Source organism: Ranitomeya imitator, chromosome 10 (genome assembly GCF_032444005.1).
Source record: "Ranitomeya imitator isolate aRanImi1 chromosome 10, aRanImi1.pri, whole genome shotgun sequence".
Lineage (NCBI taxonomy): Eukaryota > Metazoa > Chordata > Amphibia > Anura > Dendrobatidae > Ranitomeya > Ranitomeya imitator.
Genome location: NC_091291.1, coordinates 135055265 through 135075378, shown reverse-complemented (window position 1 = coordinate 135075378; position 20114 = coordinate 135055265). Strand labels below are relative to the sequence as shown.

Below are 20114 nucleotides of genomic sequence, written 5' to 3'. Positions count from 1 at the left end.
AAGTTGTGCACCTTGCATAAATGCTATAGTTTCTTAGTGAATTTTGGCCAACATTTTTAGCAAAATGGCAACTCCTTTTTTTCTATAGATTCCAGTTAATGAAAGTAGGAGTGATGCCCTACCCAGAATAGCAATTCACAAAATATTTCATCTCTTATCCCTCCCAAACGAGAGGACTCTATTTTTTCTCAACAGCTCTCTTCAAAAATCTGCTTTCATCCTGAGTTTTAGAATTTTTCTTAATATTGGCTAAAGGATGTGACCTGCAAGGCTTGTTCCACTCTCTCCGTGCATGCGCGACTCTCTCCATTCATTTGTATAGAAAAGTGCATCACAAGTGTGCTTGGCACAATACTAAGAGCTTCTATACTAATAAATGGAGAGAGTTGTGCTTTCGCGGCCTACAATTTACTAACAACTAGTTGGGTGTTCACATTTTTCCGTGCACGTGTGACGCCTCCCATTTAGTTAATAGTTTTTGAGTATTGCCCATGCAAGTGAATGGAGAGATCTGTTGCATATGTTAATGAAACTCCGGTCAAACTGTGATCCGAGTTTGAGCCAAGTATCAACTTGGTGTGATCCGATTATCTCGGATGAGAGAGTCAAAGCACAGATGAGGAGTAGATGGAGAACATAATCTCTCCATGTTCTCAATTCTATGAGTCTGCGGAAATCGGACTGCGCTCTGATGTCATTCGAGTGCAATCACGTTTTCCATGCACCCATAGGCTTGAATGGCTGAGTGATATCCGATTTGCAGCGATTTTTTTTCTCAAGCTGAGTCAATATGAGAAAAGAAACGCTGATCAGCACTGACCCATAGAATAACATTGGTCCGATAAAACATTGCATAGCACTCATCTGATATATACACTCTTGTGAGCGAGCCTTACATGCTTAGGTTTTGTCATCAGCCCGGTTTTATCACATTGATACATTACATCTTAAACAAGTGGTTCAGCACTTACCTTTGTTGCTGAAGGGTTTTGAAGATTGGAAAAAATCTGTAATTTTCATGAGTCTCTTCACCCAATATAAGTTGTACAGAGACCTGATAGAAATAAAATAAAGTGATAAAAGTGACAAGAATATAGTTGTTATTATTATAGTTACATGCTTTGTGCAACTTGGCAAATATTTTTTCTTATTGCTCATTTTCTCCCCAAATGTAAAGTTCTGCAACTACAGTATTTAAATAGTATTAATTCATTTTTTTCTATGATTTGGCTGTTGCATAGTGTCTGTTAGTGCTTTAGCTGAGTGCTCTGCAAACATCACAAATCTGTCAGAGCTCCTGCGACTCTTTCCTCCCTCTTCCTTCTCTTTTCTACTCCCTCGTAGAATCCACTGCGTCCGGTGTCGCGAATACCCGACTCACACGCACAGACCAGTTTCATTCTCTACTCGCTATGGGCTCCCGTTACAACGCCCAGCACATCCGAACTCTCATTTGAGAGCCACGTACTCCACATGCCCAGTACAAAACGTTACTGAAGAAGGTTCTTTTGGACCGAAACGTTTTTCGAGTACTACAATAAATTTTGTCTCAATGCATCCAAGTTGAGTGCTAGGTGTAAATTTATTACATTGATGGTTTGGGAACCTAACCTTAGCACCACCTCATAGCTGTGCTCATGGTGTTTCTTTATATGTTACTGAGAGAGACACACAGAGCTTATATCCAGCCTATATTACTGGGAGAGACACAGAGCTCACATCCAGCCTATATTACTGGGAGAGACACACAGACCTCACATCCAGCCTATATTACTGGGAGAGACACACAGATCTCACATCCAGCCTATATTACTGGGAGAGACACACAGATCTCACATCCAGCCTATATTACTGGGAGAGACACACAGACCTCACATCCAGCCTATATTACTGGGAGAGACACACAGAGCTCACATCCAGCCTATATTACTGGGAGAGACACACAGAGCTCACATCCAGCCTATATTACTGGGAGAGACACACAGAGCTCACATCCAGCCTATATTACTGGGAGAGACACACAGAGCTCACCTCCGGCCTATATTACTGGGAGAGACACACAGAGCTCACATCCAGCCTATACTACTGGGAGAGACACAAAGCTCACATCCATCCTATATTACTGGGAGAGTCACACAGAGCTCACATCCATCCTATATTACTGGGAGAGACACACAGCTCACATCCAGCCTATATTACTGGGAGAGACACACAGATATGATCACATCCAGCCTATATTACTGGGAGAGACACAAAGCTCACATCCAGCCTATATTACTGGGAGAGACACACAGATATGATCACATCCAGACTATATTACTGGGAGATACACACAGAGCTCACATCCAGCCTATATTACCGGGAGAGACACACAGAGCTCACATCCAGCCTATATTACTGGGAGAGACACAAAGCTCACATCCAGCCTATATTACTGGGAGAGACACACAGAGCTCACATCCAGACTATATTATTGGGAGAGACACACAGAGCTCACATTCAGCCTATATTACTGGGAGAGACACACAGAGCTCACATCCAGACTATATTATTGGGAGAGACACACAGACCTCACATCCAGCCTATATTCCTGGGAGAGACACACAGAGCTCACATCCAGCCTATATTACTGGGAGAGACACACAGATATGATCACATCCAGCATATCAAGGGTTTGATTTTGAAAGGAGTGAAGATCGAAGATTTAAACTTAGTGCAATTTTATTAATTAATGGCAACCACTAACTTATAAAAAATAGTTTTCCTTCTTAAAGGTGTCCACGGCCTTTAACGATTTATGAGTTGCAGTTCGAAATTTGCCCACTGTCCACCACCTGTGACACATATGCAAACATGTGGACTGATATGACAAATGCAGTGACCTTACAGGTTGTTCCAATAATATAACTGTACTAGTTGGCGGTGCAAAATTTTCGCACATTGGTTGTCAGGGGAGCAGGCAATTTCAGGAAAATGAAGCTGGTCAAATGTTAATGTATTTAATGAGATGATGAACACAGAGAGGTATTTACCGTATATACTCGAGTATAAGCCGACCCGAGTATAAGCCGACCCCCCTAATTTTGCCACAAAAAACTGGGAAAACTTATTGACTCGAGTATAAGCCTAGGTTGGAAATGCAGCAACTACCGGTGAATTTCAAAAATAAAAATAGATACCAATAAAAGTAAAATTAATTGAGACATCAGTAGCTGCGTTCATATATCCCCATATCTGCCCCATACTGTGCTCTGCTGCGTTCATATATCCCCATATCTGCCCCATACTGTGCTCTGCTGCGTTCATATTGCCCCATAGATGCTCGGTATAAGTCTGTGCCATGGCCGCTGCTGCTGCAATAAAAAAAAAAAAAAGCCATACTCACCTCGCTGATTGCAGCTCCCAGCATCCGGTCCCGGCGTCTCTCTGCTCTGACTGATCAGGCAGAGGGCGCCGCGCACACTAGTGCGTCATCGCGCCCTCTGACCTGAACAGTCAGAGCGCAGATAGACGCCGGGAAGATGGATCGGCGCCCGGCGGCTGGAACGTGGACAGGTGAATATAACATACTCACCTAGTCCTGGCGATCCTCGCGCTGTCCCCGCCTGTCACAGCTGTCTTCGGTGCCGCAGCTTCTTTCTCTATCAGCGGTCACCGGCACCGCTGATTAGAGAAATGAATAGGCGGCTCCGCCCCTATGGGAGGTGGAGTCGCCTATTCATTTTTCTAATGAGCGGTCCCACGTGACCGCTGAAGAGAGGAAGAAGCTGCAGCGCCGAAGCCCGTGGGACGGCAGGGACAGCGCGAGGATCGCTGGGACTAGGTAAGTATACCTCAGCGCCCTCTCCCCCTCACCCGCCGACCCCACCGCTACCGTGACTCGAGTATAAGCCGAGGGGGGCACTTTCAGCCCAAAAATTTGGGCTGAAAATCTCGGCTTATACTCGAGTATATACGGTATATATGTAGATTGGTAATACAATAAATTGGTTTGATAAGTAGAGGCTAAAAAAATGTATTGAGGTTGTGGTGCCACCTGCAGATTATTGCTTTTTTTTCTGCAGGTTTCTGAAAATGAATGTTTAAACTGTATTTATTGATCAAATTGTGAATGTGTGGTTTGTTTGTGTCTTTTCTTGCTGAAGGGGGCAAGTTTAACTTTCAAATGGTGTATTATTTGTGTGTGTATGGTGCAAAGTAATCACCGAAAAAGTAGTGCATGTTTACAAATGTGTTTGTATATGTGACTCACCATTTGTGTGTGTGGGGCGAAGTAATCACTGAAAAAGCAGTGCATGTTTACAAATTTGTTTGCATATGTGACTCACCTGCAGTGAAGTGTGCAATCCTCAAATTTGCCTGAAATAGGTTGGGCAAGCACTTCGGCAAGCTGGAAAGACCTCAAGGCAAATGCCACCTGCAGGTAATTTGACCTTTGAAATGGTGTATCATTTGTGTGTGACGGTGGAGTATAAAGGGAGCAAGTGTGCAATTGAATAGGCAGTGCATGTTTACAAATGTGTTTGCATATGTGACTCACCTGCAGTGAAGCATGCAATCCTCCAATGTGCCTGAAATCTGCTGGGCAAGGAGTTCTGCAAGCTGGAAAGCCCCCAAGGCAAATGTTAGGATTTGTTTGTGATGTCTGTAAGCAGCTTTGCGGTAGTGTGATTTGGGGTAGTGTGGTGCCACCTGCAGGTCATTTTTCCTTACTGCAGGTTTATGAAAATTAATGTTTAAACTGTATTTTGTGATCACATCGTGGATGTGTGGTTTGTTTGGCTAGTTTCTTGCTGAAGGGGGCAAGTTTACCTTTCAAATGGTGCATCATTTCTGTGTGTGGGTGCAGTATGAACGGAGATACAGAGTAATCACCGAAAAAGAGTGTTTTGAAATAATATAGAAGGATTGTTGAGACCATTGTATAGTAAATCACTTCTAATCAAATCAATCAATAAATGATATCCGAGGAAACCAGGAACAGAGGCGAGGGATCTGTGAAGATGAGCATCTTTTATTTTATTTTTTTTTAATACCAATTTGATCCCTTTTAAAATGAGTTTTCAGTCTCTCTCATTTCCTTTCATCTGCTGAGATGAACATAGGCTACGTTCACATTAGCGTTGCGCCGATGTTGCGTCGGCGACGCAGCGGCGACGCAGCGGCGACGCGCCCCTATGTTTAACATAGGGGACGCGTGCGTTTTTTGGGTGGCGTTTTTCGCCACGTGCGTCGTTTCCGACGCTAGCGTCGGACGCAAGAAAATGCAACAAGTTGCATTTTCTGTGCGTCCGATTTTCGTCAAAAACGACGCACGCGTCGCAAAACGCGCGCGCTTTTGCGCGCGTTTGCGCGCGTTTTAACATGCGTCGCGCGTTGCGTCGCCGACGCAGGGCGGCGCAACGCTAATGTGAACGTAGCCATAGGAATACAGCCAAGTCATGGCACAATACAGAGGAATCCCGCGAAAAGTTGACAATAATCAGAATTTTTTATCACTTTTACAAAGTTTGGAGTTTTTTTTACCACTTAAAAAATAAAACAAAAATCAACACGACTTTGGTATTGCTGTAATCGAACTGCCTGGGGAATTGCGCTACCAGCTCATTGTATCATACAATGAAGGCTCTAAGAATAAAACCTAAAAACAATGTGGGAAATGCATTTCTTTTTTCATTATTTCACTTTATTTGGAATTTTATTCTTCTATTTCAGAACATCACATGGTAAAATAAACTCCAGGAGTTCACAGGTCTAGAGGCGTATACTCATCCCCCCGCCCCGGGCGTCAGAACAGATGATCCCTTACTGGCGGGAATTCTGCATTGTAACGAATGGTCTGATGTTGAGAATCTGGGATCCTGACGTCCAATGACAATACATCTCAGGGCATAACTCTCTATAGTAAGGCGTGCAATGTTGGGGGTTGTAGTTCATATACAATCACACACTCCCACCCCTCATTTATAAAAAAAAAAGTCATAGTCCACAATCCAAACTAAACTTACGTGGTCGGCTGCTTCTTGGAGCTGGAGGAAAACCCTTCGCTTTCGCTTTCGGTCAGAATGAGTCAGGACTTAAGAATCGTCCACACCCAGAGGATTCTCCGTCACTCGTCACATGCACTTTGTACTCATCATATTTGCAGTGAAAATATTCTCTTTGACCCTTTAATAAAACATTTTTATCCTTAATATATACTTTTACATTTATCCTTTTACATTTTTTTTTGTTATTCCACGTGTTCACCAAAAATAAAACAAAATAGTAAAAAACAAGTCCAAGTGCAATAAGGTGGTAAAAAAAAAACACAATTCTGTCATTCATTTTTGGTTATTTTTTAAAGAGGTTGTCAACTACTTAGACAACCACTTCTCATTCCTGATGTTTGGCCCCATTACAATAAAAACACCTATACTCACCTCCGATGCCAATGCCATGTTCATTTTAATGGGGCCAAATATGAGGAATTAGAAGGGGTTGTCCAAGATATGGACAACCCCTTTTAGGGTATGTGCACACGTCTGGATTTCTTCAGGATTTTTCGCTAAAAATCCGCATACATATGCATCCTATCATTTAGAATGCATTCCGAATTTTTTGTGCACATGATGCGTTTTTTTTTCCGCAAAAAAAACAAACGCATTGCGGAAAAATAAGCATCATGTTCATTATTTTTGCGGATTTTATGTGGATTTCCCATTATATTATGGAATTTGGAGTGTCTGGGAAAAAAACACAAAAAAAATCCGCATAAAATCCACAAAAAAAAAAACGCGAAAATTCTGCATGCATTCCGGACGTGTGCACATACCCTAAGGCACTAAATTAGCAGTAAAAATGAGCTTGCGGGATGATTCTCCAAGCCAGAACTGTTGCGGTGATTGCAAATTTTTATATACAGTATATATATTTTTTAACTATTTTAGTAGCTTTGGTTTCTGCCTCCATAATTCAACATTTTTTTATTTTCCATCAATAGACCTGTTTTTGGCGTTGCGAGCTGATGTTTCTATTTGTACCATTCTATGTTTTGATTAATTCTGTATACCATTTTTTTGTAGGAGGTGCAGCAACAAAAATGTGTTTTTTTTACGACATTTATCGTACGGATTAAACAATTTTATATTTTGATAGATCAGACGTTGCGATACTAAATGTAAGGTAATATTTTTTAATTCATTTTATTATTTTTTTTACCTTTATTTTTAATTGGGAACAAGGCAGCTGATTTCAATTTTTATGGCTTTTTATGTTTTTACTCTTTTTTTATTTGTAAAAACTTTTTTAAATTTTTCAAATTTTTTTTAGTCCCTTTAGGGGTCTTGAACCTGAAATCATTAGATCGTTTATACTATATATGTCCTGCTGCAGCTAGCTGTGCAGGTAACTGCAACTACCACTAGATGGCAATATAGTGGAAGGATAGTAACAAGTCTTCAAGGGCAGACCTGCGGTGCTGCAGCGAAGCTACCACCAGGTGGCAGCAGAATAGTCAAACAAGCCGAGTCAAAACCTAGACCGTCACTCAGTACAAAGGGAAAAAACAAGCACAGAGTCAGTGGAGAGACAAAGGGTCAATACCAGACAAAAGGCAGAAGTACCAGGGACCAGAGGTAAAGTCAAGTCAGAGTCAAAGCCGAGTCAAATACTGGGAAATCCAAAAGCGATAAGGAAACACTAAGACAGGATGGGCAGGGAAGGAGGTATAGACACTGACAAGCTCAGAAAGAGCAGCAGGACCAATCAGGGTACTTCCAGAGTCAGATACTCACGCCGAAAGCCAAAAATATAACTGACACTGCCTGCAGGATACAGCAGAGCTAAATAGCAAACTTGAACCCAGAATGAGGCAGAGCAAAGATAACCCTTGACATGATCAGCCCGTCTCCTGTGACGCCCATCCTATGATTGTATGTCAAAGAAGAATTAACATGACAGGCATGGGGGTCTTCAGCAGGCCCCCTGCTATCATGACAACCCCATCAGCTTGCCACAATTACATCTTGCTGGTTTGGCCTATGGGCCTAGCCAAATAGAATGGCTTAAATGCTGCTATCAGTAACTGAAAGAAATAACAAAGACACAAAATTGAATACCCTGCAGTAAATAGTGCATGAAAATAATATACAATACTTAGCATGTTTTTTGTTGAAAAAAATTTCAAAAACCATCCCACCACTTCACGGTGACCGTAATTGGGACAGTCATAACTCTAATATTAACCCCTTACTGCCATCGGACATACTATTACGCCGATGGAAGTATCCCCCGCTTTGAGGTGGGCTCCGGCGGTGAGCCCACCTCAAAGCTGGGACATGTCAACTGTTTTGAACAGATGACATGTGCCCGGAATAGGCGTGGGTGGATTCACGATCCACCCGTGCCTATTAACTAGTTAAATCCTGCTGTCAAACTCTGACAGCAGCATTTAACAAGCGCTTCCGGCCAGCAATGCGCACACCGGTAACCCCCGTCACATGATCGGGGGTCATCTGTGCATCAGCATGACAACCTGAGGTCTCCTTGAGAGCCAAATGGTTGTAAGTGCTAGATTGCTGTGTGCGCCACCCAGTGGCTGACGCTCATAGCAAGTCAGTAAATCTGCTATATAGAGGTGATCTGACCATTGCCTCTATGTAGCAGAGCCGATCAAGTTGTGGCAGCTACTTGAAGCATGCCAAAAGTTAAAAAAAAATGTTTTTAAAAATATGAAAAAAAAATATGAAAAAATATAAGAGTACAAATCACCCCCCCCCTTTGCCCCATTCAAAAATCAAACCTACACATATTTGGTATCGCCGCATTCAGAATCGCCCAATCTATCAATAAAAAAAAGGATTAACCTGATCGTTAAATGGTGTAGCGATAAAAAAAAAAGTCAAAATGCCAGAATTACGTTTTTTTTAGTTGCCGTGTCATTACATTAAAATTCAATAATGGGCGATCAAAAGATCATATCTGCACCGAAATGGTATAAATAAAAACGTAAGCCCTCACCCGACCCCAGATCATGAAAATTGGAGACGCTACGGGTATCGGAAAATTGCCCTTTTTTTTTTTTTTACCAAAGTTTGGATCTTTTTTTCACCACTTAGATAAAAATGAACCTAGACACGTTTGGTGTCTATGAACTCGTAATGACCTGGAGAATCATAATGGCAGCTCAGTTTTAGCATTTGGTGAGCTTAGCAAAAAAGCCAAACAAAAAATACGTGTGGGATTGCACTTTTTTTTGCAATTTCACTGCACTTGGAATTTTTTTCCCATTTTCTAGTACACGACGTAGTAAAATCAATGGTGTTATTCAAAAGTACATGTCGTCCTGCAGAAAATAAGCCCATCACGTGGCCATATTGATGGGAAAATAAAAAAAAGTTATGGCTCTGGGAAGGAGGGGAGCGAAAAACGAAAATGCAAAACCAAAAAAAAGCTTCGGGAGTTAAGGGGTTAAAAACCTTACCATTTGTCAAGTGACATGCATGTAGATAAGGGCTGAGAAGGACTGGACCCAGCCAGTAGACACACAGCCATGGGAGACCACATCAATATAATGTCCAGCTCAGACATATATGCACGTGGTGTAAATAGACTGAAACACACTTCATGGTGACCATAACTGGGACAGTCCTAACTTAGTCGTTTTAAAGTTGTGGTCTGCCTTTTTTCTGAGCCGGACATTATATTGATGTGGTCTTCCATGTTTGTGTGTCCACTAGTTGGGCCCAGTCCTTCTCAGCCGTTATGCACATGCACGTCGCTTGACAAACGGTAAGGTTTTTAATATTAGAGATAGGACTGTCCCAATTGTGGTCACCGTGAAGTGGTGGGATGGCTTTCACATTTTTTTTAAAATACAAAAACATGTTAACTAAGTACCGTGTATTATTTTCATGCACTATGCTATTCATTTGGGCAGCATGGTGACGTAGTGGTTAGCACTGCAGCGCTGGTAGTCCTGGGTTCAAATCTGTTGTGAATTTGCTTTTTGGCTCCCTCTAGTGGTTACTAGTTTTTTGACTCTGGTTTTTCTGTCTTTCCTTTTATCCGCACCTGGGTCGTTAGTTAGGGGCGTTGCTTTATAAGCTCCCTGGACACTCAGTTCTATGCCTGGCAACGTAGTTATCAGAGCTAATCTGCTGTGCTCTTGTCTACTGATCCTGGTCCGGCTATTCAGCTAAGTCATTTACTTTGCTTTTTGCTATTTGTTTTTGGTTTTGTATTTTTGTCCAGCTTGTTCCTAATCTGTATCCTGACTTTTGCTGGAAGCTCTAGGGCGCTGGTGTTCTCCCCCCGGACCGTTAGACGGTTCGGGGGTTCTTGAATTTCCAGTGTGGATTTTTGATAGGGTTTTTTGTTGACCATATAAGTTACCTTTCTATATTCTGCTATTAGTTAGCGGGCCTCTCTGTGCTAAACCTGGTTCATTTCTGTGTTTGTCATTTCCTCTTACCTCACCGTTATTATTTGTGGGGGGCTTCTATCCTGCTTTGGGGTCCCTTTCTCTGGAGGCAAGAGAGGTCTTTGTTTTCCTCTACTAGGGGTAGTTAGATTCTCCGGCTGGCGCGAGTCATCTAGGATCAACGTAGGTATGACCCCCGGCTACTTCTAGTGTTGGCGTTAGGAGTAGATATATGGTCAACCCAGTTACCACTGCCCTATGAGCTGGATTTTTGTATCTTGCAGACTTCCACGTTCCTCTGAGACCCTCGCCATTGGGGTCATAACAGTTTGCCAGGCCTATATTAAATGTTTAATGCATTGCAAAAGAGGGATTATAAGAAAGAAGATTCTGAGTTTTTTTTTCTCCTCTCTCATTTTTTTTTTCTTCATCCCCTTTACCTCAGAGTGGCTTATGCTTGCTGCAGACATGAATGTCCAGACCTTGATTACAAGTGTGGACCAGCTGGCTACTCGTGTGCAGGGCATACAAGATTATGTTATCAGAAGTTCTGGGTCAGAACCTAAGATACCGATTCCTGAACTGTTTTCCGGAGACAGGTTTAAGTTTAGGAATTTCAAGAATAATTGTAAATTGTTTTTGTCCCTGAGACCCTGTTCATCTGGAGACTCCGCTCAGCAAGTAAAAATTGTTATTTCGTTCTTACGGGGTGACCCTCAAGATTGGGCTTTTTCGCTGGCGCCAGGAGATCCGGCATTGGCTGATATTGATGCGTTTTTTCTGGCGCTCGGTTTACTTTATGAGGAACCCAATCTTGAGATTCAGGCAGAAAAGGCCCTGCTGGCTATGTCTCAGGGGCAGGACGAGGCTGAAGTGTATTGCCAAAAATTTCGGAAATGGTCCGTGCTGACACATTGGAACGAGTGTGCACTGGCCGCTAATTTTAGAAATGGTCTTTCTGATGCCATTAAAGATGTTATGGTGGGTTTTCCCATTCCCACAGGTCTGAATGATGCTATGGCACTGGCTATTCAAATTGACCGGCGATTGCGGGAGCGCAAGGCCGCAAATTCCCTCATGGTGTTGTCTGAACAGACACCTAATTCGGTGCAATGTGATAGAAAAACCGCAAATTCCCTCATGGTGTTGTCTGAACAGACACCTGATTTAATGCAATGTGATAGAATCCTGACCAGAAATGAGCGGAAAATTCATAGACGCCGGAATGGCTTGTGCTACTACTGTGGTGATTCTACACATGTTATCTCAGCATGCTCTAAACGTATAGCTAAGGTTGTTGGTCCGGTCACCGCTGGAAATTTGCAACCTAAATTTATTCTGTCTGTAACTTTGATTTGCTCACTGTCGTCTTATCCTGTCATGGCGTTTGTAGATTCAGGTGCTGCCCTGAGTCTTATGGATCTGTCATTTGCTAAGCGCTGTGGTTTTACTCTTGAACCATTAGAAAATCCTATTCCTCTTAGGGGTATTGATGCTACGCCATTGGCAGCAAATAAACCGCAGTATTGGACACAGGTTACCATGTGCATGACTCCTGAACACCGCGAGGTGATACGTTTTCTTGTTTTACATAAAATGCATGATTTGGTTGTTTTAGGGCTGCCATGGTTTCAGACCCATAATCCCGTCCTGGACTGGAAGGCTATGTCAGTTTCTAGTTGGGGCTGTCGTGGTATTCATGGGGATACCCTGCCTGTGTCTATTGCTTCTTCTACGCCTTCGGAAGTTCCGGAGTATTTGTCTGATTATCAGGATGTCTTTAGCGAGTCCAGGTCCAGTGCATTGCCTCCTCATAGGGACTGTGACTGTGCTATAGATTTGATTCCAGGCAGTAAATTTCCTAAGGGAAGACTCTTTAATCTGTCGGTACCTGAACATACCGCTATGCGTTCGTATATCAAGGAGTCTTTGGAGAAAGGACATATTCGTCCGTCTTCTTCCCCTCTTGGTGCAGGATTCTTTTTTGTGGCTAAAAAGGACGGATCTTTGAGGCCTTGTATTGATTATCGGCTTTTAAATAAGATCACTGTCAAATTTCAGTATCCTCTGCCGCTGTTGTCTGACTTGTTTGCCCGAATTAAAGGTGCCAAGTGGTTCACCAAGATAGACCTTCGTGGTGCGTACAACCTTGTGCGCATTAAGCAAGGTGATGAATGGAAAACCGCATTCAATACGCCCGAAGGTCATTTTGAGTACTTGGTGATGCCTTTTGGGCTCTCCAATGCGCCTTCAGTTTTTCAGTCCTTTATGCATGACATTTTCCGGAAGTATCTGGATAAATTTTTGATCGTTTATCTGGATGATATTTTGTTTTTTTCTGATGATTGGGACTCGCATGTGGAGCAGGTCAGGTTGGTCTTTAAAATTTTGCGTGAAAATTCTTTGTTTGTCAAAGGCTCAAAGTGTCTCTTTGGTGTACAGAAGGTTCCCTTTTTGGGGTTTATTTTTTCCCCTTCTGCTGTGGAGATGGACCCGGTCAAGGTCCGAGCTATTCTTGATTGGACTCAGCCCTCGTCAGTTAAGAGTCTTCAGAAGTTCTTGGGTTTCGCTAACTTCTACCGTCGTTTTATCGCTAATTTTTCTAGCATTGTGAAACCTTTGACGGATATGACCAAGAAGGGCTCCGATGTAGCTAACTGGGCTCCTGCTGCCGTGGAGGCTTTCCAGGAGTTGAAACGCCGGTTTACTTCGGCGCCTGTTTTGTGCCAGCCCGATGTCTCACTTCCCTTTCAGGTTGAGGTGGATGCTTCGGAGATTGGAGCAGGGGCCGTTTTGTCGCAGAGAGGCCCTGGTTGCTCTGTTATGAAACCTTGTGCCTTTTTCTCTAGGAAGTTTTCGCCTGCCGAGCGAAATTATGATGTGGGCAATCGGGAGTTGTTGGCCATGAAGTGGGCATTTGAGGAGTGGCGTCATTGGCTCGAGGGTGCTAAGCATCGTGTGGTGGTCTTGACTGATCACAAAAATCTGATGTATCTCGAGTCTGCTAAACGCCTTAATCCGAGACAGGCCCGCTGGTCATTGTTTTTCTCCCGCTTTGATTTTGTTGTCTCGTATTTACCAGGTTCAAAGAATGTGAAGGCCGATGCTCTTTCTAGGAGCTTTGTGCCTGATGCTCCTGGAGTCGCTGATCCTGTTGGTATTCTTAAGGATGGAGTTATCTTATCAGCTATTTCTCCGGATCTGCGACGTGTGTTGCAGAGATTTCAAGCTGATAGGCCTGAGTCTTGTCCACCTGACAGACTGTTTGTTCCGGATAAGTGGACCAGCAGAGTCATTTCCGAGGTTCATTCCTCGGTGTTGGCAGGTCACCCGGGAATTTTTGGCACCAGAGATCTGGTGGCCAGGTCCTTTTGGTGGCCTTCTTTGTCAAGGGATGTGCGGTCATTTGTGCAGTCCTGTGGGACTTGTGCTAGAGCTAAGCCTTGCTGTTCTCGTGCCAGCGGGTTGCTCTTGCCCTTGCCTGTCCCGAAGAGACCTTGGACACATATCTCCATGGATTTCATTTCTGATCTTCCGCTATCTCAGGGCATGTCTGTTATCTGGGTGATATGTGATCGCTTCTCCAAGATGGTCCATTTGGTTCCTTTGCCTAAGCTGCCTTCCTCTTCCGATCTGGTTCCTGTGTTTTTCCAGAACGTGGTTCGTTTGCACGGCATCCCTGAGAATATTGTGTCAGATAGAGGATCCCAGTTCGTTTCCAGGTTCTGGCGATCCTTTTGTAGTAGGATGGGCATTGATTTGTCGTTTTCGTCTGCTTTCCATCCTCAGACTAATGGACAGACGGAGCGAACCAATCAGACTTTGGAGGCTTATTTGAGGTGTTTTGTCTCTGCTGATCAGGACGATTGGGTGACATTCTTGCCGTTGGCTGAGTTTGCCCTTAATAATCGGGCTAGTTCCGCCACCTTGGTTTCGCCTTTTTTCTGCAACTCTGGTTTCCATCCTCGCTTTTCTTCAGGTCATGTGGAGTCTTCTGACTGTCCTGGGGTGGATTCTGTGGTGGATAGGTTGCAGCGGATCTGGAATCATGTGGTGGACAACTTGAAGTTGTCACAGGAGAGGGCTCAGCGCTTTGCCAACCGCCGCCGCGGTGTGGGTCCCCGACTACGCGTTGGGGATTTGGTATGGCTTTCTTCCTGCTTTGTTCCTATGAAGGTCTCCTCTCCCAAATTTAAACCTCGTTTTATTGGTCCTTACAAGATATTGGAAATCCTTAATCCTGTATCTTTTCGTCTGGATCTTCCTGTGTCGTTTGCTATTCACAATGTATTTCATAGGTCCTTGTTGCGGCGGTACGTTGTGCCTGTAGTTCCTTCTGCTGAGCCTCCTGCTCCGGTGTTGGTTGAGGGCAAGTTGGAGTACGTGGTGGAGAAGATCTTGGATTCTCGCCTCTCCAGGCGAAGACTTCAGTACCTGGTCAAGTGGAAGGGCTATGGTCAGGAGGATAATTCCTGGGTGGTCGCCTCTGATGTTCATGCGGCCGATTTAGTTCGTGCCTTTCATGCCGCTCATCCTGATCGCCCTGGTGGTCGTGGTGAGGGTTCGGTGACCCCTCACTAAGGGGGGGGGTACTGTTGTGAATTTGCTTTTTGGCTCCCTCTAGTGGTTACTAGTTTTTTGACTCTGGTTTTTCTGTCTTTCCTTTTATCCGCACCTGGGTCGTTAGTTAGGGGCGTTGCTTTATAAGCTCCCTGGACACTCAGTTCTATGCCTGGCAACGTAGTTATCAGAGCTAATCTGCTGTGCTCTTGTCTACTGATCCTGGTCCGGCTATTCAGCTAAGTCATTTACTTTGCTTTTTGCTATTTGTTTTTGGTTTTGTATTTTTGTCCAGCTTGTTCCTAATCTGTATCCTGACTTTTGCTGGAAGCTCTAGGGCGCTGGTGTTCTCCCCCCGGACCGTTAGACGGTTCGGGGGTTCTTGAATTTCCAGTGTGGATTTTTGATAGGGTTTTTTGTTGACCATATAAGTTACCTTTCTATATTCTGCTATTAGTTAGCGGGCCTCTCTGTGCTAAACCTGGTTCATTTCTGTGTTTGTCATTTCCTCTTACCTCACCGTTATTATTTGTGGGGGGCTTCTATCCTGCTTTGGGGTCCCTTTCTCTGGAGGCAAGAGAGGTCTTTGTTTTCCTCTACTAGGGGTAGTTAGATTCTCCGGCTGGCGCGAGTCATCTAGGATCAACGTAGGTATGACCCCCGGCTACTTCTAGTGTTGGCGTTAGGAGTAGATATATGGTCAACCCAGTTACCACTGCCCTATGAGCTGGATTTTTGTATCTTGCAGACTTCCACGTTCCTCTGAGACCCTCGCCATTGGGGTCATAACACAAATCCCACCAAGGACAACATCTGCAGAGATGTTCTCTGTGGGTTTCCTCCGGGTTCTCTGGTTTCCTCCCACATTCCAAAGACATACTGATAGGGAATTTAGATTGTGAGCCCCATCGGGGACAGTGTCTGTAAAGCGCTGCGGAATATGTTAGCGCTATATAAAAAAAATAAAGATTATTATAAAAAAATAAAGATTATTATTTATTTACTGCAGGCTATTTAATCATTATGTTCCTGTCTTTGTTTTTGTTTTTTTCAGTGTCCAGTGTGAACGTGCGTTTACAGGTTGCATGTACACCAGTCTGTATCCCAGTTCAGACCTTAAAGTTTTTGACAGTAATTGACAGCAGCATTTAAGAGGTTAACAGCAGCGATCGTCGGTAGCGTTGATGTCAGCTTTTTATATATTTTTTTCTGAAATATTTTGAAACACACGTAATAACTGATTTGCACTTTATTTTTTTTTTTAGCCTTGAACCTGTGATTGCAGAACATGGTGAAAATCACAGACTTCATAGGAGGACTAAGATGGCAGTGACCTAGGCCCTTCATTAGATCCCTGGCTGCCATGGCAACCCAGAAGCATTGGGAACCCCACCGCTTATCAGTGATTAACAGCAGCACATAAATGGTTGAGCTCAGCTGTGATCACTGCTGGGGTCGGTCCGATATGAAGCAAACTCAGCGGATCCCATACACACACCCTGACGTAATAGTACGCCATCGCCAGGGTGTGCGAATGAGCTACACCGCTTTGAAAATGTGAAAGCCGCGTTGTGATTGGTTGCTATGGGCAACAAAGGCAGTTGTCCAGCTTTGATAAACGAGGTCTAGATGTTAACCGAAAGGAACCGTCTGTCATGGCGAGATTTACAGGTCTAGGGGCGTATTCTCAGCCCAGAAACGCGTAACCCCTTACCAGCGCGACTTCTGAAGTAAAACCATGTTCCGTCACTGGGAAGTTCTGACACAGAAAAAAGAATACATTACCGTATATAAAGCGTCAATTCTGGGAGTTGTAGTTCTTGTATGTTCACGCGCTCCCGCCCCCATTTGCTTACAGGAAAATCCTCACTAGACTTACGTGGTCGCCTTCTTCACGGAGCCGAGGGAGAAGAGAAGCCTTTACTTTCGCTTTCAGTCAGAATGAGTCACGGCTGCATTAGCCATTCACACCCAGCCCAGAGCGAATCTCCTCATCACATGTACTTTGTTCTCAGACACAGGCTGCTCACATGGTGGCATCCAAAGTCCACCAACATATCTCACCCAGCACTGGATCTGTTTAACCAGTTCGAAACCCACTCCCCTCTTCCATTTTGCGACCGAGCACTTTTTCACTTTTTTCCCTTCTATGGTGATTAATTTTCAAAATAGTCTATAGCCCCTTTAAGGGTAACAATCTTATCTATATACAGTGCCGGCAAAAAAAATCTTTACAAGTTCAATGAAACCACAAAATCTTAATATTGAAGTGGATTCAAGTGTTTTATTGTGGATATTTTATTACAATTAGTATTTTGTCACGTCACCCTTACATTTTATCACCATCTGCAGTCGTTTAGGCATGGATTCAGCAAGGCTGGCTAAGTATGTGGAGTCCATGTTTACCCACAGTGTCTTCAGCACCTCCTTTAGTCCTGTATATTTTGGGTCACACCGTGACACGGTACTTGAACGACGCACAACCTTTGAGCCTCCCCTGACCATCCTGAAAGTGCTCTCATCACTAAACATCACTTTCTTCCACTCTTCAGATGTCCAATCTTGATATTTCTTACAAGCCTTTTCATCTTCATTGCTGCTGTGAGCAGGGGCTTCTCCGCGGCACGGCAACTTGGTAGACCCAGGTCCTTCTGCAGGCGGTGACGAATTGTCCTAGTTGCGATGTTCTGGAGGAGCATAGGGTACTTATAGAAGGATGTGACATCACTTCACGCTTCTTCAGAAGCTTATCAGTCCTAGGTGAAGTCTTCTTAGGTGCGCCAGAGCCTGACTTCCTCTGCGGTACCATCCCAGGAGGCAATGATGCCGCCGACCGCTTCAGTTGATAAATTGCTTCTCTTGACACTCCCAGATCTCTAGCTACAGCAATCACCGAATCCCCCTTCTCGAGCAGAGTCAAGGCACGGGATTTCTCTTCCATTTTAAGCTTCTTTCGACCCATTGTGGGAGATAATAAAAAACTGAGGGAGATAATAAAAGACTGCCTAATAGCAAAATTGGCTGGGCTGCACATAACAACCAATCAGAGTGCAGCTTTCGCTTAACCAGAGAAGTGAAAACTGAGCGTTGATTGGTTGATATTTGCAACAAAGCCAGCTTTAATATTAGACAGTTTTTTATTATCTCCCCCATTGTGCACACTTTTAAAAAGTAAAATTATGATGTGTAAACATTTTTTTTGCCTGCACTGTATACTGTATATATATAAAAATGAATGTATGTATGTGTGCGTGCGTGCGTGCGTGAGTGTGTATGTATCGGCAACCAATCACTAAGCATGCGTGTGCATCAGCCACTCCCACACAACATAGCAACCAATCACTAAGCATCTTTCATTTCACCAGAGCTGTTTATAAGAAGCTGAGCTGTGATTGGTTGCTATGAGCAACTTTTTTCCTTGTAGACAGTTGTGGTAACTGAGGCCTATTATTATTCTTATCATTTCTATGGTGTCATCGTCCTTCTGTAAAGCTGGAAATAATACAATTTATTACCGTGCCGACACAGACCACCCTCTGCCACAGACTACAGGGGGAGCCCAGTATCACACGAGATAGGATTAGATACACAACTCAGCAGAGAGTATCACACAGGAGAGGATTAGATACAGAGCTCAGCAGACAGTATCACACAGGATAGGATTAGATACATGGCTCAGCAGACAGTATGACACAGGATAGGATTAGATACATGGCTCAGCAGACAGTATGACACAGGATAGGATTAGATACACAGCTCAGCAGACAGTATCACACAGGATAGGATTAGATACACGGCTCAGCAGACAGTGTCACACAGGATAGGATTAGATACACGGCTCAGCAGACTGTATGTCACAGGAGAGAATTAGATACACGGCTCAGCAGAGAGTATCACACAGGATAGCATTAGATACACGGCTCAGCAGACAGTGTCACACAGGATAGGATTAGATACACGGCTCAGCAGACAGTATCACACAGGATAGGATTAGATACACAGCTCAGCAGACAGTATCACACAGGATAGGATTAGGTACACATCTCAGCAGACAGTATCACACAGGACAGAGTTAGATACATTGCTCAGCAGACGGTATCATACAGGATAGGATTACATACGCAGCTCAGCAACAGGATGTGCCAAAGGAGAGGACCTTTTCATTCCAAGAATTCCACTCATTCCATCTGATTTGCTTTTTGATTTTAAACGCCTCCAGTTTCCAATTATCGACTGACATTTGCAATGTCCATTAACAAGGCTCAGGTACAGTCCTTGAAAGTAGTAGGGATCGATTTGCAATCTCCATGCTTTTCATGGTCAACTTTATGTGGCCTGTTCAAGAGTTGGAACTGCGAAAAATCTATTCAACTTTGCATCAGAAGGAAAATCCAAAAATGTTGTTTATTAAAAGGCTCATGAATGAGTTGAAAACAAAAAATACTATCAATACTTAGGTAATCGTTTAGTTAATTTGTGTTGCAAATCTGTAGTGTTGAGTATATGATGTGAAATGTTTTTATGTGCAATATAATCATTATAATTTGTTAAAACTAACCACAGTTAGTTACTCTGGCCGGGCAACGCCGGGTTCTTCAGCTAGTTTATAATAAAGACAATGAAAACAATTCTTTTTTTTACTTAGAATTTTTATTGACTGCATAGCGATATTCCGTACATAGACCCTGAAAGTCATAGTGTATATGTGCTGTGTGTGTGTACTTTGGCAATGAGGGATCACTTTTTATGACTCTTAAGAAGCTGATTCAGATATTGCAACATATTTGGTGGGGATTTATCAATTCCTACAACTTTGATCCGTTTTGGATCCCAAATACAATCTTCTTCTAATCCGCTTTTTACCATGCCACAGTACGCAGGCACCCAGGCAGTGTCATACCCTTCTGCATGCCAGGTTTTCTGTAATTTATGGCCTTGGCAATCTATCATCTTCACCCTACCTACATTCACTCTCAGCTTCAGGATAACCTGATCCCGTTGGTCCCCTAGAGGATACCGTGCGGCCTTCTCTTTATCTCTGCTGACATAGACACCGGGCCCTAACATGCCGTCAGAAGATCTCACGAAACCTTTCTGAACAATCTGAATGGCCGCCTTCAATGTGGTGCCGTGGTACATCACATAAATCTTC

At 43.5% G+C, this 20114-nt stretch overlaps 1 protein-coding gene across 5 annotated transcripts in view; it reads right to left on the bottom strand.

The window, feature by feature from the left end:
- LOC138651748 (myb-related transcription factor, partner of profilin-like) overlaps positions 1-16905 on the bottom strand; it is a 47978-nt gene extending 31073 nt beyond the window's left edge. Inside the window, exons 1-3 of one of the 5 annotated variants that reach the window (XM_069742207.1) lie at positions 16842-16905; positions 6009-6168; positions 972-1054 (exon numbers count right to left, since the gene is read on the bottom strand). In XM_069742207.1, the coding sequence (XP_069598308.1) occupies positions 972-1020 (49 nt within the window). In that variant the 5' untranslated portion in view covers positions 1021-1054; positions 6009-6168; positions 16842-16905. Of the gene's footprint in view, positions 1-971; positions 1055-6008; positions 6169-16747 lie in introns of those variants that run through there. The other 4 variants (XM_069742206.1, XM_069742210.1, XM_069742211.1 and 1 more) reach the window with 4 other exon arrangements.
- Between the last annotated feature and the right edge of the window lie 3209 nt (positions 16906-20114).